Genomic DNA, 12,251 nt, shown 5'->3' with positions numbered 1-12,251 from the left:
TTTGTGTGGGTGTGTATATAAAAACCGAAAACTGCAGGCTTTTGATTAATTTTTATGAAAACTGTAGGCTTCTGACCAATTCTATCAAAAGAAGTTATAATTATTTTACTAAAAACAATAATTAAAACGATGTTTTGATTTGCGGCGATTTTAATTTTATTCAAATAGTAAATAGAATACTTTAATACTCGGTGAATATCAAATGATTGGTTGTGACCGAAAGATTATTTGAGCCGTTCAGAAGTCAATGTAATTAAGTCCATTAAATAAATTTTTGTTTTTTATTCATAATGGCTTCTGAAATTGTTATAAAACAATCAGAAGCCATTGAAAATAAGTACTTTTTGATATAGAAAAACACAACCAACGACAAAATTCTTTAAAAACCAGAAGATATTATTTTTTATTCTATTAACAATTACCAAAATTAGAAAAATTTCAAAAAGTGGATTTAATCACATAGGCTTCTGAACGGCTTATTTACCAATTGCATTCAGGAATCTCACTTAACCCAATATTCTTTAAAGCCAAATTTTTTTTGTAACGCCCAAAGAGCTTATTATGTTCTTTAATTGACCTTTATCATGCCATCGTTGATGGCATGATGAAGCTACATGATCAACTGGAAATTGACTATTCAATTGAAACCAAGAGGTACTATTCAGAAAAGGAAATTATGAAAATTTTTTAGAGTTTTTAAATAACCAAAACTAGAGTGAGGAGTTCAAAAGATTAGAAGGTGAATCTGAGAAATTTGAAGCTTACTATTAACGAAAAAGGTTGCGATGAATGTATACCGAAAATCCAATCAAATAAAAACTTCAGAAACTATCGAAAATCTCTATGAATGAATAAACAACTTAAACACGAAATATGACTGAAGCGTAAACTTTACAAAATATCCTATTTGAAAAATAAAGAACTAATTTAACAATACAAAACAAAAAATTAGAGTAAAAATATAACAATTTTTTTATATAAAAAGTTACAAAATAAAAAAATTTTGCTTGAGTAAATGCAACTTTGTACTTTTTAAGTGCTGATTCAGTCAACAGACGTAAGAAAACTTATCAAACTACCAGATTTTTGTTAAAAATCAAAAAAGTGTACTCTTAAAGTACACTTTCTCGGATCAAGACGTAAGAAAACTTATCAATTGCCAGATTTTTGTTAAAAATCAAAAAAGTGTACTTTTAAAGTACACTTTTCTCGGATCAAGCAAAAAGTCCCAGGCTTAACCACAAATCTTTAGCAAAATATCCGTATAGTATTTCAATATTTCTAACCTTCAAACGATTTGTCAAAATTTTATGACGTTCCAGCCTTAAGTTTAGTAGTTATAGATGCTGAGCGTCCAAATAAAACTGTAATCCCTGAAAACATCTTTTAATCCCTGAAAACATCTTATAAACCCTAAAAATTGAAAAATGACGTTGTAAGTGCTATCTCTTAGCTATCTAATACTGTTATTAAAGGTAATTATCAAGCTTTAACACACAAATATTAGGATGTGAAAAATTAGTTCTGTGAAATGTGAAAAACTACTTTTTCAAAATTATTGCTAGGACAAAAATCTAACGAATGTTGGTTCAAAGCTCTGTTAGGACATATTCAAGCAGAATTTGCTTGAGATTTTGGGTCGATACATCACAATGGATTAACATGATTTGAACATTTCCTTTGAGTACAAATTGGCAAGCCGCTGAATGGCGAGCAGATAATGAAATTTTATTGAAGCAACATATTGCTTCATTACTTAGACCGGTAATTGCTGGATGGCAGTACTTGACCAACGTAATGAATGACCAACGTAATGAATGACCAACGTAATGAAGCAACATGCGTTGCCTCATTACTTAGATCCGGGACTATTATAGTTAAGTGCTATTATAAAAAGCTGGATTTATTATGCAAAATAAGATTAGAGAAAGTGAAAATGGAACATTTTATTATGCAGATCTCGGTGGTTATACTCAATTAAATCAGTAATAACGATGGCAATGTTTGTCATTTAGTGTTTTGTGAAATTATTGGTCTCTCAAAAGTCACTCTGCAATGTAATTTAAAATAATAATTTAAAAAAAAAGTTATATACGTCAAGTTGAATAAAGAAGATCATGAAATTTTTTTTAAGTAAAAACTTGCCTTCACATGCAACACAATCCCCCCCCCCTCCCTTTTAAATACATATTTGATTAAAAATAATTTTATTTTCGTTTGGAATATTTATCAATTTTTTACATATGAAAATAATAAAAAATAATATCAATAATAACAACAAAAAGATATATCAATTCATCATAAAGCATACTTTATTGAAATATTTAGAATCATATTTCATTACTATTTTACAAATTCTCGTATTTCGGTAAAATATTACATTTCTGAGAACGTTTGTGTAACTTTTAACAAAAAGCCGATTACTTTATCCTAAAGAATTGCATAAATGTTAAATGTGAAAACACAACGCAAAACAGTTGGTAAAGATCTAATTGGTTTTATCAACTAAATCAGAAGCTTTTGCTAGTCGAGCTGGAAAAAAAAAAAAAAATACATTTTTGTGTAAACATGCAAGAAAACACAAATTAACTAGAAGTTTTATTAAAACTGAAAAAGAACACACAAATTAAAAAATTTTTTGGCTAAAGGAAAGTTGTTTAATGGAATATATAGAAAGTCTTTATAATTTTAGCTCGAAATAAAAAAGATAATACAATATATAAAAATATCCAATGAAAAAGAGTACAGAAAGTAATTTAAATTTTTTAATAGTAGGGTGCATTGATTTTTAAGATAATAGTAGGGTGCATTGATTTTTAAGATAAAATGTACTTTTATTAAATTTAAAAAATAGTAAAAAAATATAATTTTGTCATTTTTTAAAAAGTGATTTTTTTAAAAAATAAAATCATTAAGTGCTTGTTTGGTGAGTTTTGATTTTAATTTCACTTATTTCAGTTATTAACAATAATGCGCAGTCATTCTTTTTTTTTTTTTTTTTTTATGAAAAGTAATAATACTTCTTAATCAGACCAAAAAAAAAGCTCCGGTTAACATTTTGTTTATCAAAAAGAATAAGGAATGCATTATCTATTAAAAACAGCAATCTTGTAGGGAATGGAAAAGAATTAATATATTTGAGCTTCCGACAGCTAGAGATATGCTAAAATATGGTATATTTTCAAGAAAACAGCGAAGATATATTAAAAAAAAAATTATTGAGAAAAATTAGGAACTATAACGTAGCTAATAACTGATGTTACAAGCTTTACTTGGTCAACAATAGTTCAGTTAATATCAGTTATTAGCTGAACTGCAGGCTAGCTAATAACTGATATTACCCGTTTTGCTTGGTCAATGGTTAAAAACAAATTCACTTTATAAATACCCTGTTGTTATTCATGAATAAAACATTTTTTTTTTAAATATTAAACGATATTTTATATTCTTGACATGTTTCGTAATATAATTATGTTTAATTAGTAGTATCTAAATTTTCAAACGAATTACAATTAGACAGTTTTTTACATATAATAGTGTCAGCATATTTCACAAATGTGTGAAAATTTTTAGTAGTTAAGACATTTGGGACTTTCTGTAATTAAATTTTTGGTATAAATTGAAGTTTTATTAATTTATAATAATTAATAATCATATAATCATTAAAAATATCATTAACATAATCATTAAAATCATTAATAATCATTCATTTGTAACAATCAGTCTTTATTGATGAAACACAGTGTTAAATGAAAAAACTTTTTGTTAAGTGATTTTCTTTATAATTGCTCTGTTCTTTTACGAACATTGAGCACTCTATTTTATAAAATACATTTTAAAATTGCTTAAAAATATATACATATTTATATACATACAGATATATATATATATATATATATATATATACATATATATATATATACATATATATATATATATATATATATATATATATATATATATATATATATATATATATATATATATATACATATATATATATATATATATATATATATATATATATATATATATATATATATATATATATATATATATATATATATACATATATATATATATATATATATATATATATATATCTGTATGTATATATATATATATATATATATATATATATATATATATATATATATATATATATATATATATATATATATATATATATATATATATGTATTGAGGTGTTTCAAAAAAAAAGTCATGTCTGAAAAAAAAAAGAGCCCTAGCTTATCATCTGCCCAGACCATGATTTAGTACTTAGGATTTTTTATTTTTTGAAAATCCTAAGGGTCCCTCCAGGGGGTAAAATGGGCAATTTTTATCAGATTAAAAATAAAAGAATTACACTGATAAACAAATAAAATTTTATTGTGCATATCTTGTTAACTAGGTGGTTTTTTAAAATAAATTAAATATGCTGATTTCAAATATGCAAACCATTTTTCACCATCACGTCAAGTTGTAAAGATATTTGGGTTCAAATCTTTAGTATTTAAGGTAAAGTCCCTAATATTGACGAAAAAAAAGTTATTCAAAAGTATGTCAACCTGGGTCTCAAAAGAAGCGTATTTTCATAGAGATTTTAGAAAAGATAAATATATTTTTTTTAAATTTATTGACAAAAAAAAATATGTGAAAAAATGATAGACTCTTAAAAAAATTTCAACAGAATGATAATAAGCAATAATACAAAAAATACTTATTTTTATTACAAATGAATAACATTTTAAAAATCTCTATGAAAATACGCTTCTTTTGAGACCCAGGTTGACATATTTTTGAATAACTTTTTTTTCGACAATATCAGGGACTTTACCTTATGGAATCTACTTGGCTCCCAAGCTGTTGCGAGCTCTATTCTCAGACATACTTGGTATTTGGATCCCACTTTGGTAGTTTTTGCCCTAGCAGATGAAAAGTGTAGGGAATGCTGTGATATGGCCAAGAAACTGTATAGTTTTCAAAGATGTCCAAATGAAAATTTCCCTTTGGAGCGCCAAATAATGGACCAAGCTATATTAAAAAGCCTTAACTTCAGTAAAGATGAGGCTCCTTAGTTTAGCTCCATTAATAGCAGACAAGTTGTGGCTAGTTTTTGATATGCTTAGACATGAAAAAGCAGAAGCTCAATGGATGAAAACACCATCAGAATTTTAAAAATTCCATGATTTTTATCTGGAATTTAGAGCAATAGTAATTGGACTTGATATTGTTAATAACTGCTCTGAGAGGGCGGTAAAATTAGTTCAAGACCTAATAAACAGAGTATACTCTGAGGAGAAAAGGCAGGACACCCTTTACTTTACAAATGATTACAAGAAAAACGGAAAAAGCAAAAAAAAAATCGATTATGAAAATGCTGCTAGCAGAAAAAAAATCTAGTTTTTATTTTATATTTTTTTGTTAAACAAAGTTTTAATCTGTTTTTAATTTGAAAAATTGCTTTGTTTTTATTAGATAGCTGTAATAAAGATGATCATAAATTTACTAGGATTACTGTATTTCAATTTAAAACAAATTTTACTTTAGATTTAAAAGTTTTTTGTAGTTTTATAAAATTATTTTTCTTTAGTTTCAGAAAAAATCATTTGGTTTTGAATATTTCATTACAAAAAATATTTAATTATTCCCTTATTATTCATTCCCAGACCCTCTCTTTTTATCATTTCCTAGAAAAAACCTTGTAGCTGAATACAAGTGAATTTAATATAGTACTGTATCGAAAACGTAATCAAAAATAAACCTACTAATATAAATTTCAAAAAATATTGTTTAATATTTATGGGTTTTAAAAAATAAATAAATTTAGGATTTTTTAAAGCAGTTTTTAAAAGTTTATTCTTTTGGAGAAAAGAGCCTGTTTTATTTAGATTAAATAGGTCTTTACAAACAAAAATATAAAAAAAAAAATTAAAAAATTTTATGGTTAAGACTTCCTCCAAACTCTTTTAAAAATGGTACAAAATGCTAAAAAAATTGCCCCTATTACCCCCTGGAGGGACCCTTAGGATTTTCAAAAATAAAAAAATCCTAAGTACTAAATCATGGTCTGGCAGATGATAAGCTAGGGCTCATTTTTTTTTCAGACATAACTTTTTTTTGAAACACCCTAATATGTATATATATATAATATATATATATATATATATATATATATATATATATATATATATATATATATATATATATATATATATATATATATATTAAGGTGGTTCTAAAAACAACTTTTTCTGAAAATGACTGCAGGCACCCCCTGAATATGTTGTATGTAATTAAAAAAATGCTAGATTTAAGAAATTTTTGAATAAAAAATATTTTAAGGGGTTGCTATCGACCCTCGAACATTATATAGGTCCCTAATATTATTAAAAAAAAAGTTTTTCAAAATTATGTCATGTTGGGTCTCAAATGAAGGGAAATCATATAAAAATTTTAAAAATATTAATCATTTTATAATTAAATTTTTATTTAAATTTTAGGAAACAAAAAGTTACGTTTTTTAACTAAAAATGAAAAATAGGGAATTTAACAAGATTTTTTGATTATAATTTTTTTTATATATGTTTTTTTATAAAATAAATATTATTTTTGAAATTTGTATATGATTTTGCTTCGTTTGAGACCTAACATGACATAATTTTGAAAAACTTTTTTATAATAATATTAGGGATATATATATTGTTCGAGGGTCGGTAGCAACCCCTTAAAATACTTTTTATTCAAAAATTTCTTAAATATATATATATATATATATATATATATATATATATATATATATATATATATATATATATATACATATATATATATATATATATATATATATATATATATATATATATATATATATATATATATATATATATAATAATCAAATAGAAAAATTAGATTTTCTGCATGAAAATGAATCTTTATCTCTTTTATTGCCACATAAGGAACAAGTAAATTAAAAACAATTAGTTGTTACCAAAAACATTTTAAATGGTTATGATTATTAGTTTGAAATAAGAACTTGTATATAGTATTTTCATGGGAAAAATATTGATTTGAGTAGTTGTGGCTTAAAGTAAATTCTGAAATAATGTGATTGAGAAGGACACACAAAAGAGTTGTAAGCACTTCGGTTTAAATTCAGATGAAAAATAACTTTTTTTACTTTCAGAAATATGTATTATGAATCATGAAACTCAAACAACTTATGTAAACAACTGCTCTTCAACATTTAAAACTGGTTGGCAGAATATAATCCAAGTTAATCATCAAACTCAGTGTAAATCTTCTCTGAATCAAACATGTTCAATTTATAATTCAATTTATACAATGTGTATTAAAAATATTGATTTGATTAGAATGAGCAAACAAGCTTAAAAGAAAAAAAATAGAAACAGCTACTTTGATAGAAGTAAGCTTAGATAGAAACAGCTACTTTGATAGAAGTAAAGCTTAGATAGAAACAGCTACTTTGATAGAAGTAAAGCTTAGAAAGAAACAGCTACTTTGATAGAAGTAAAGCTTAGATAGAAACAGCTACTTTGATAGAAGTAAAGCTTAGATAGAAACAGCTACTTTGATAGAAGTAAAGCTTAGATAGAAACAGCTACTTTGATAGAAGTAAAGCTTAGATAGAAACAGCTACTTTGATAGAAGTAAAGCTTAGATAGAAACAGCTACTTTGATAGAAGTAAAGCTAATAAGGGAGACTGATTAGACCTTTTATAAATCATAACGAGGTCAAAAAGGGCTCATTAAAAATTAGCAAATGAATTAGACAATCAGTTTGAGGTAGGCCTAGAAATTAACCCGGATTTAGTTTTTTTTTTTTTTTTTTGACGAGAGTAGATATCACAAAAATGTTTATCGAGGTGATAGAGTGAAATTTTCCTAGACTGATTAATATATTTAACTAATCGTAAAATTATTATTTTTCACTACTCTTTTTGATATTTCAAAAATCGAAACACCCTACTTTAAAACACCCTACTTTAAAACACCCTTTAATAGACAATACTTTAATAGACAAGATGAAAAGAAAAAGTAACAAGTTAAATTTACTGAGCTGTAAAATAAGGTATGATTCGTTATGGTGAAAAAAAAGGTTTGATTAGTTATGGTGAAAATAAAGGTATGATTAGTTATGGTGAAAATAAAGGTATGATTAGTTATAGTGAAAAAAAGGTATGATTAGTTATGGTGAAAATAAAGGTTTGATTAGTTATGGTGAAAATAAAGGTATGATTAGTTATGATGTAAAAAAAGTATGATTAGTTATGATGTAAAAAAAGTATGATTATATGAAGTTATTATGGTGAAAAAGAATAAATAAAATGTTTTCAACCAGCTTTTAACAAAACTAAAACATTACAAAAAACTTACAAGGCAAATCGCGTCGAAGACGAGGTCGGACACCTAAAAATTTTTTGATTAGAAAATACTTTATAGATTAATGAAAATTTTATATATTCCCAATAGTATTAAATAATCATATATTTTGATGAAATTTAAGAATTATTATTTTAACAAATTTAAAAAATCACCTCTTTGCAAACGAACTGGTTTAGTTTTTTCATCTAAAATAATAATTTATACACTAAGTTTATGTGATAATTGAGAAGTAGTAGAACAAGAAGTTTTATTAATATAAACAAACAATTTGCATAACAATAGTACACCAAACAATTTAGATGATAACAAGGAAGTAATGGAACAGGATGAGTTTTTTAATGCACATTTGTCAGAAAACTGAGCAAAATAATATCAAAAGGTAAATAAAATAATCAAAAATTTATTGCATAAATAAATAAGATCAAAATTTAAAAAATTTAAATAACATCAACATTAAGGCCATTTTTTGCTAGAAATTTCTTGGGGCATGAAACGCCATGCATTGAAAAAAAAAAAAAGAAGTATTAAAAAGAAACAATGACAGTTATTTACATTATATGACCACACAACGCATTGTTTTTCTTGGAAGGGCATAAATGTGAACAAATCTTTTAAAAACATAAAAACAAACAAGTACATAACAAAACAAACAACGTATGGTTAATGATCGGTGTGTTGTAGGTCTTTGCAATAACAATAAACGTTATCCAGAGCGTTACAAAATACATAGTAACGTTATGATTCCACATATTGCCTGTTAATGAAAAAGCAAAGAAATCATGAATTCATGCTGTTTCTAAAAGATGAAAACACTTTGTTGTACCAAAGCATTTTAAAGTCTGCTTTAATCATTTTATTGATGATCTTCCACTTATGAAATTCATAATGCAACACTTTTTTTGACATGCATCATGAGTGTTCATTCTACTCCGGAAAAAAAAAAATTAAGGTCCCCTCCAAAAGTCAGAACAAGATCTCTTGTAAAACCAATTTCTTCAAAAATTCTCAGATATACTTACAGCTGAAAAATTATCAGATCGTAAAACTATTTCTTTGGATGAAGAAATTATTTCAATTATTCAAATAGATAAATGGTGATATGTTATTATTTCATAATTTATTCAAATAGATAAATGGTGATATGGCTACAGCAAATTATTAAACCACATCTCCACCTGTCCCGAAGAATGATATTGTGAAAAACTTATTTCCTGTGAGAAAAAAAATGGGCTGGAAAAAATAAGTAGTTGCTTTTTGTTAAAACTTTTGTTATTTATTTTAAATGGTTGGCAACCAAAAACTCAAGAGCAAAAACCCACCAAAAACCAAACTTAATGGGTTTTTGGTCTTAAATTTTATATTTATAATTATCATATTTATAAATTAATTTCCATTCAGACTCAAAATTTGGTGCTGTTCAAAAGTTGTTTAAAAAATAAGAAGTTTAGTGAATCATAAATGAGAATCTATTTTATTTAAAGCAGTAATATTAAAACTTAGAGGTTTAAAACAAAGTTATTTAACAATTTAGTCATCAGCAATTGTGCATCTTAATGTATGTAAATTCGTAAGCATGGGGTAAAAGCAAAAATCATGAGCATTTTTGCTTTTACTCTTTCTAGAAGATTTCTAATTTTGCTCCAAATAATGCTTAAGGATGAGAAAAATCTTTTATTGGACTAGTTGGACAAATGTGCAACTGTCGTTTTAATCTTACAAAACTTACAGGCAATTTGGAAAGCTTTCCTTTATTTCTATAAATCTCCACCAATTTGTTCCTGATTTTGTGCTTTTTACACTATCATTGAATAAATATGTTGGTTGGCAAACCTTTTTTTAGTTTAAATGTTTAGTAGTCTGGTATAAATTCAGGATAGACTTGATTCAACCATTCCTCAGCTTCTTCTTTTTGACTTCCAATGTTTTTTCTAAGTAAGTAAGTAAAGTTATAAGAGTAGTTAAGTTAAAAGAAAATTTTTTATCTGTATTTATTTTAACTTGATCAGATGCAAGTTTTGTTTTCTATTTGGGGGCTCGCTCTCAGGTCTAAATACTTTATGCAGTTTGGTAGTAAAGTCAAGATTTTCTACCATGTTAAATGGTATATTTATTAAAAAATACCTTGCAATTTGCAAATCCAATTCATTTTTTTGATTACTTGTTGCTGTAGTGACAAATTTAGAAATGGATGTTTGCCGTTGCATCATCATTGCAGTTGAATGAACAATTGATGAATAAGAAGAACCACTATTAAATCTTAAACGATCTTGACCATTATTTTCCGACTGGTTAGACTTATTTGATGCTCCAGGTGTAGATGGCCTTGACTCTAAAACTGATATATCGCTAAATACTTCTGCGGAATCATTAGCACATCCTTTTTTCTTCCTTCTGGATTTATCAAAATGGATCTTAACTCTCTTTTTTTTAATTATGCTTTCTTTGCAATAATTACATATTACTCAATTTGATTACTTAATATGGTCACTTACTTCCACCCACTAGCCTAATTTCTTCCCTCTGATTGATACTTTGACATGTTAATATCAAATGATTATAATCATGTTAATGTCAAATGATTGACATGTTAATGTCAAATGATTGACACGTTAATGTCAAATGATTGATATGTTAATGTCAAATGACTATAATCTACTTATATTTTAAATTTAGCTAGAAAGATAACTCAATTTAAAAATAGCTTTATATTAGAAAAAAATGCAATCTGATTATTAATTAAGCTTTTGTATAAGACAATATAACTTTAAGAAATTAAAATAGCTTTTAGATAACTATACTAATCTATATTATACTTATCAAATTTTGTTACTAAAGATTTATACCAAATTTTAGTAAAAACCCCAAAATCCAATAACCCAAAAATAACACAATAATTCAAAAATACAACTTTTTTTTCAAAAAAATTTTTATTAGGGTTCCTGAAAGGTCAATAGTAAAAAATAGGAAATTTTTAATAAAAAAAAAACAGGTGTGGAAGCCTAAAAAGCAGGGTTTTTTTCCAAAAAAGCAGGCTTTTTTATGAAAACATTTAAAAAATATGTCTATTCTTTATGAATGACTGATTGTATCAAATTGATTTTTAACAAAGTTTTATATATTTTTTAATGATGGAACTTGTATGCAAATGGTACCTGTGTATACTTGATGTTTGAAAAATAGTGTGAAGTTTTCATCTATTAAAATTTACTTCATTATTGATTTCAATTTAAATAAGGGTTTACTGCTACTGTTTGTAGTACAAATGAACCAGTGATAACTTGTAAATTTCTCGCATAAACACAACACTAAAATTAAATTTTTCTTGTCTTAAGTCAACAAGAACTTCTCTCTTACAATTTCTACTTAAATATATTCTACCCTTAAATTACAATCTACTCCTAATCAAAGAATATTCTAGCTTTTTTCACACAAGTTAACAAAGATGTTGGAGTTTTTAAACATATTCAAGACTTTAAAGAAAGTTTAGAAAGTCTTCTGAAGTTGGTTTGATAGTTTTGCATTTTCAGCGTATAGGTGAGTTATATTATAGAATCTCCGTTGTTCGTAGTGTATAGGTGAGCTATAAAATAGAACATAATATAACTCACCTATAATGTAATGTTGTTTTACTAATATAGTATAAGTGTATCCTCAGAAATCATCAAGTTGGAACGTGAAAGATACTCTTGAGTCTTCAATACAAAGGTGGGTGGGAATAAACGGAATGGTGGTGGTAACTTTAGTCAATATCTTATAAAAACAATTTTTCTTTTAGTTTTGATATAATAATTTTTTGTCATTTACAAGTAAAAGTTAATAAACAGGGCCGGGGTCTTAATAAG

General features: G+C 25.6%; 1 protein-coding gene across 3 annotated transcripts in view; it reads right to left on the bottom strand.

Moving 5' to 3' along the window:
• Nucleotides 1-2,290: 2,290 nt before the first annotated feature.
• The window catches only part of LOC136072045 (nucleoprotein TPR-like), a 144,869-nt gene continuing 134,908 nt past the window's right edge, over nucleotides 2,291-12,251 (bottom strand). For all 3 annotated transcript variants that reach the window (XM_065820049.1, XM_065820050.1, XM_065820051.1), the window contains exons 50-52: nucleotides 8,562-8,594; nucleotides 8,401-8,433; nucleotides 2,291-2,532 (exon numbers count right to left, since the gene is read on the bottom strand). In XM_065820049.1, coding sequence (XP_065676121.1) covers nucleotides 2,489-2,532; nucleotides 8,401-8,433; nucleotides 8,562-8,594 — 110 coding nt within the window. In that variant the 3' untranslated portion in view covers nucleotides 2,291-2,488. The remainder of the gene's footprint in view (nucleotides 2,533-8,400; nucleotides 8,434-8,561; nucleotides 8,595-12,251) is intronic.

Source organism: Hydra vulgaris, chromosome 15 (assembly GCF_038396675.1).
Source record: "Hydra vulgaris chromosome 15, alternate assembly HydraT2T_AEP".
Classification (NCBI taxonomy): Eukaryota; Metazoa; Cnidaria; class Hydrozoa; order Anthoathecata; family Hydridae; genus Hydra; species Hydra vulgaris.
Note: the sequence above shows the minus strand (reverse complement) of the source record. Positions and strands in the feature narration are given on the sequence as shown.